Source organism: Orycteropus afer, unplaced genomic scaffold, assembly GCF_000298275.1.
Source record: "Orycteropus afer afer isolate SDZICR_OR568_19922 unplaced genomic scaffold, OryAfe1.0 scaffold01097, whole genome shotgun sequence".
NCBI lineage: Eukaryota > Metazoa > Chordata > Mammalia > Tubulidentata > Orycteropodidae > Orycteropus > Orycteropus afer.
Genome location: NW_006922684.1, coordinates 42,307 through 48,357, shown reverse-complemented (window position 1 = coordinate 48,357; position 6,051 = coordinate 42,307). Strand labels below are relative to the sequence as shown.

The following is a 6,051-nucleotide window of genomic DNA, read 5'->3' as shown; positions in this document are numbered from 1 at the left end:
TTGTATCATTTTACAGTCCCACCAGCACTGTATGAGAGTCCTAATCTCTTCACATCTTCGCCAGCATTTGTTATTTTCTGTCTTGTTGAAATTTGCTACTAGAATGCATAAGGTTTTGTGAAACTAGTTCCAATGCCCCAGGAGTCTGGAGTGTCTAGAACAATGTCTTTCTCCAACCTGGGGGTGGGGATGGCAGGTACTCCATATGGATGCTGGGTTTTGTGGCACCTGGTCTAGAAATTGCAATGTGGGAATAAATACCCTGGCCCATGGCCTCACCCACCCCTCATCAGCCCACCTCTCCTTCCTGGGATTACCAGTAACTTGACCTATTGATGGGAATCCATCTGCCTCCAGTACTTGCTCTGTCATGTCTAGAACTCCTCGAGTAGGGGGCAGAAACAGAATAATGCAGTGGAAAGATAATGGCCTATATGGTCTTAGAAGTCAGGATTCCCAATTCTCACCCCTACAAGGTCTTTCCCCTCTGAGCCTCATTTTCCCCAATCTCTACAACGAATTGAGAGGAATTAATAGCCTCCAAAGACCTTGGGCAATCTACTTCAGTAGTGGTACCAGCTCAGAAACCCAAGGAGGGGTCTCTATGAGTCGGATCCAACTCAACAGCAGTGAGTAAAGACTTTTCAACTCTGCTGATTTTGAGATAGCAGAAATTGAGAAGACTCTTGGTCTGTACATAGTCCTGGAATTAAGGTGATGACCATATCCTTCCCTTAGAGTAGGCTTTTTTGCTTTCCTCTGGGGCTTTCCCCATCAGAGACCTGCAGCTAGTGGGGCAGCCAAGTTGACAATGCCCTGATCTGGGAAGTAGGAGACTCTTGGGGCCTGGTCCTCACTCTTCCACTGATTTCTGATTGATCTTGAGCAAGCTTCTTCTACTCTCTTGGTTTCAGTTTCCACACCTTGCAAAGGAGGGGATGAATTAGAAAATCTAAAATTGTCTTTCTGTTCTAGCATTCCATGGTTCTTATATACGACTACAGCCTAGAGACTTGGAAGGCTGCCGAAGACAGACGGTCAAGAGGCCTGTGTCCTAGCCCTGGCTCTGACTTATTGAATGTTATTGTATGATCTTTGTATGTTCCTTTTCATTTGTGTGTCTCGGTTTCCTTACCTGTAAAATGGTAGGGGTAGATTAATTACATGATTATTAACATTCATCTAAGTCTCCATCTATGATTCCTGGCTTCTTCTAGCATCCCCTGAGCCAGGACATTTCCTTAACCAGAAAGTGGGATCCTTACCTCAAAATCCTCTGAGATTTTGGAGGCAGATTGAAGCATAAGCAAGGACTTGTGGGTGAGGCTCCTCTGACCCCATCTTTTGGCACCTCCCCCAGAATGAGAATCAGAAGAGGACGAGCAGTGTACCATCAGTAGCCACTGGGCCTTCCAGTAGGAAAGCAAGCACTAGTCTCTTGTAGGCTCCTCTCATCTGCTGGCCCCACCCAGTCCCAGCCTGCCAGTGGCCTCAAACCTGTAAAAGTGTCCCTACTGAGCTTAGCACTGTCTACCTGTCAGCCATCACTGTGAGCCTGCCTCCTGAGCCATTGGACCTGCCTTTGGTAGGCTGTGCCAGAAGTCAAAGTGACCAGCCCTTCCACATCCCCAAGCAGGATAAGCAGGGTCTTCAGGATAAAGCTAAGAAACACAGTTCCAGCTGCTTCCTCAAGCACCTTGAGTCTCTAAGGAAGAAAGAAAAAGGTGGCAGCTGACCAGCAGAGCCTCAGTGTAAGCCAGCCACTTCAGAGAAGGCTGCCAAAGCCTCATCTTTCCACAGTTGCCATGACTTCCTCTCATCTGAATTCAACAGGCCCAAGAATCAGAGAGCTACCTCAGCCTGTGGTGGTAGCATTGAGACTCAGAGAGCCTGACCTGTGGCCACATTCTGGCATCCTCAGCAGGTACACTGGAGTGACTGCTTGGTGCATGTGCCTGGGGACCACAAACCAGGCACATTCCCTCACTCCTTGTCCACTGACAGCCTATCTCCTGAGGATAGACACCGCCTGGCAGATTGGCAGCCAGGTAGACTCTGGGGTTACATAGGGTACCGGGGATCCTGTGACTCAATAGGCAGCCATGCCAGCACCTATGAAAATTTGCCTGAGCTGTACCCAGGTGAGTCTGTACTGGTTGGGGATGAAGATGAAGAGGAAAATGATGGCATCTGCACCCACCTAGATGATATCCTCCAGCATGTGTGGGGGCTGCAACAGCAGGTAGAACTCTGGTCTCAGGCCATATACTCAGACCTAGGGCCTAGCAAGAAGGAAGAAAAAGAAGATGAGGAAGAAAAGGAAGAAGCTACTTCATCAGTGGAAATAGCCACAGATAAGGTTGAAGACCAGGCTGAGGCTTTGGCTCAGGCACAGGTTCAAGCCCACAGAGTGTTCCCAGCCCAGGTCAAGGCCAACATCCAGATGGTAGTCCCAGATCAGGCCTCAGCCAAGACTGAGACTCTGGCACAAGCAGAGGACAAGGCTCAGACCCCAGCCCAAGACAATGAGCGGGAGATAAATACAGGCAGGGAATCCACTTCTGCCTCTAACCTGTCTTTGAAAGTAGGAAACTCCATTTCTGACACTGTGGCTGCCTCCAGTGAACTTGACAATTGCCGTAACTCCATGAATGAGGCTGAGGTAACAGGATCTACAGCTGGGCTCCAGGCATCAGTGCCTCATGAACAGCGTGATTCAGGAGTTGGGGCCTCACTTACGAGACCGTGCAGGTGGGAGTTTAGGGTAGGGTCAAGGTTTTCTGTTGTCTCTCTTTGTCTCAAGGAAGCAGATTTTTTAGTCATGAGACTCAGGGGCAGGCTGGGCAATTGCTACCAGTTTGCCAGTCCCAGAAGAGAAGTGGAAAGAACACAAACCTACCCAAACCCATTATATGGAAGGGTAGACTGAGGTCCTGAAAACTCAGGAATCCAGGCAGTTAGACTCAGGACCTGCCACTGCTGTGACTTTGAGCAAATTGTGGCCTCTCTTTAGGTCTCATGTTTCCCCATCTGTAAACTGAGGTGTTAGAAGAAATGACCTCTGATCCCTAGCTTTGCCCTTCTGGGTTTCTTGGAGCAGACCCCCACAGCAGTCTTGGAATAGGTTGGGGGCTGCTACTGCTTATTGGCACTAGATTGGTCTGACCTCTTTGTCACCCCCATGAGAGCTTCTTGGCTTATGGGTCAATCTAGAAGCTGAGACTAAGCTTTATCTACCCTGAGGCCTAGCAGCAGCAGTGAGAGTAGTTTCTGTATGTTCTTTCTTTTGGGAGAAAAAAGGGACTAGAAGAACCAACCTTTGCTAAAGTTTGCCCAAACCTGTTCCTCTGGCCTTCCCCATTTGCTAGGAAGCTTCATTGGTACAGTTTCCAGAACTCCCACCATCCAAGCCTTAACTCAGAGTCACTGGAGATCAACCGCCAGTTCGCAGGGCAGATCACTCTCCTGCACAAGGGCTCACTGCTGCGGCTTACCGCCTTCATGGAGAAGTACACTGTGCCTCACAAGCAGGGCTGGGTCTGGTGAGTGGCACTTGGGCCATGGTGGGTGGGGAGCTGTTGACACATATCTTGGAACCCTGCCTATCCCCACCCAATGACCTTGAATCAGCCCCAGACAGTATGAGCAGGCAGCCAGAGCCTACAAACCAGCTGAGTGGTATGATGTCCTAGGAGGCTGGAAGCGCTGTGGCCTAAGAGGTCAGCATGCCTCTGGGGGGCTTGTGCATATCTATGGGCAATGCACATGGAATGCACATGTGTATATGTGCTAAATGTGAGAATGGTATGGGGGTGGGGACCCTTGGTCCTCCAGCTGTAACTTTTCCATTGCATCCTCCATGCTGCCACTGGTGAGTGTCCTACAGTGCAGATATGGTTGTCACTTTGCTGATAAACCCCATTCTGTGTCTTCCCATGGCTAAAGAATAAAGTCCACATTCCTTCCCATCATGATCCTCTCATGTTCTGGGTCTTGCTCCATTTTTCAGGCTTTGTTGTCTACCACTCCCCAGCAGCACCATCCTACACCTTTTCCTAGTCACCTTTCCTTGAATGTGCTGTGCTTTTTTTCCCCACCTCTTTGCCTTTGTTCATGTGGTTCTTTCTGCTTGAAATGTCTTTCCCCCAATTCTCTTCTGGGACAATCTCTACCTATCCTTATAGAGCCTGCTGAGTTATCACCTCACAAAATCCTTCTCTGACATGCTAAGTACAGTTTCACTTCTTCATGCATCTGTCCTAAGTCCTTGGCCTACTATTAGCCACAGGCATTGTCACTGCCTGCTGACAAAATAATCTCCTTGACTAGACTGAGAGCTGCCTGTGTTCCTCTGTGACTCCCTAGGGCTGGGTCCAAAGCAGGTGCTTAGTGAGTGTTGGGTCTAGGGATATGGCATGTTTCTTCCTCTGTTCACTCCACCTAGGCCCTACAAGACTGCAGCCAACTGCTCCAAACTGCTCAAATCTATCTATCCCCCTTTCTGACCTCCTGTCACTCCCCCAAATAGGTCAGTGCCCAAGTTCATGAAAAGGAATAAGACCTCAGACTACAGGGGCCAACACATGTTTGGAGTGCCACCCCTCATCCACATGCAGCGTACAGGTCAGCCATTGCCACAGAGCATCCAACAAGCCATGCGCTATTTGTGCAATCAGTGCCTGGACCAGGTAAATCCTCCTGGGGGAGCCTGCTGAGAGATGGTACTAAGGGAAAGGCTATAGCCCAAAGTTGAGGAGCTAGGTTAGGGAATTGTTCTGGCATTCCAGCTGAGTCAGGATGTTCCACTAGAGACCTTTCCTATCCCAGGAAGGGCCAGGAAGGATGGAGCCAAAGCTACCTTCTACTCCTTAGGGCTGGAGCCTTTTGCTCAGCTCTGTGACAACTTCCTTCTGGTCCAGGCTCCCATCTTTTAGATGGGATAGATAGTTCCCATCTTTTAGAAGTATGCTTTAGCCTAGGTTCACCTTTTCTTATCTCATCTCCACAAAAGCTATCTATTTCTTTGGCCTTGAGAATACAAAAACCCTTTCCTTTGACATTGTCATTTCTCTCCTGCTATGTCCAGCAAGAAGCCTGAGGGGCTTGGAAGTCTCTGGAGTGATCTTTACTCCTAACACCCAGTCCAGGTCTGGCCTCACAGTCTCTTTCCCCTCACCCTGCCTGAATCTCTTCCTTCTCCCTCCCTCTCCTACATGGGCCAGGTGGGCATCTTCCGCAAGTCTGGAGTGAAGTCCAGGATCCAGAACCTGCGTCAAATGAACGAGCCATCCCCAGACAATGTCTGCTATGAGGGTCAGTCAGCCTATGATGTGACTGACCTGCTGAAGCAGTATTTCCAGGACCTGCCTGAGCCCACCTTCACTAGCAAGCTCACCACCACTTTCCTTCAGATCTATCAACGTGAGTCAACTGCATCTTTCCCTAACAACCTGCCCCATTATCCACCTCCCTGAATCCCAGGGCTGGTGGAAGATAAGCCAGGAGTGGGCAAATGCAACTAGGCTGGTGAGCTCATTGGAACCTTTACTGTCTGAAATTGGAAAGACTCTTGGAGATCTTGGAGAGAGATCACATTCTACCTACCAAAACCCATTGTATGGAAGGGGAGACTGAGGTCATGAGGAAGGGAAAGGATATGAGTAAGGTTATACTACAAGTTATCAGCAGAGCTCAATCTAGCACCTGGAGGGCTCTGACTTCCCAGAATAGACATTTTATCTTCTTTTCACCATCTCCCCTTGGAACCAGTGAGCCTTCCTTTTTCCTGGAAGCAGGAAGCTTGTTGCTGGAGCCTCAGGGGAATAATGTAGTGGGTAAGACGTTTGGCTGCTAACCAGGAGGTCAGCAGTTCAAACCCACCAGCTGGAGGAAGATAAGGCAGTCTGTTTCTGTAAATATTTACAGCCTTAGAAAACCAACAAGGGTCACTATGAGTCAAAAATGACTTGATGGTATTGGGTTTGGTTTTTAGAGGAGCTCTGGTGGCATAATGCTTAAGGCATTTGACTGCTAACCAAGAGATTGATGGTT

General features: G+C 49.0%; 1 protein-coding gene across 1 annotated transcript in view; it reads left to right on the top strand.

Annotated features, from left to right (window-relative positions):
* STARD8 (StAR related lipid transfer domain containing 8) overlaps positions 1–5,421 on the top strand; it is a gene marked incomplete at its 3' end in the record, with an annotated part of 13,904 nt that extends 8,483 nt beyond the window's left edge. The window contains 5 exon segments of the mRNA XM_007958722.1: positions 1,367–1,494; positions 1,496–2,751; positions 3,369–3,542; positions 4,529–4,688; positions 5,223–5,421. Of these exon segments, the coding sequence (XP_007956913.1) occupies positions 1,367–1,494; positions 1,496–2,751; positions 3,369–3,542; positions 4,529–4,688; positions 5,223–5,421 (1,917 nt within the window).
* Positions 5,422–6,051: the final 630 nt, after the last annotated feature.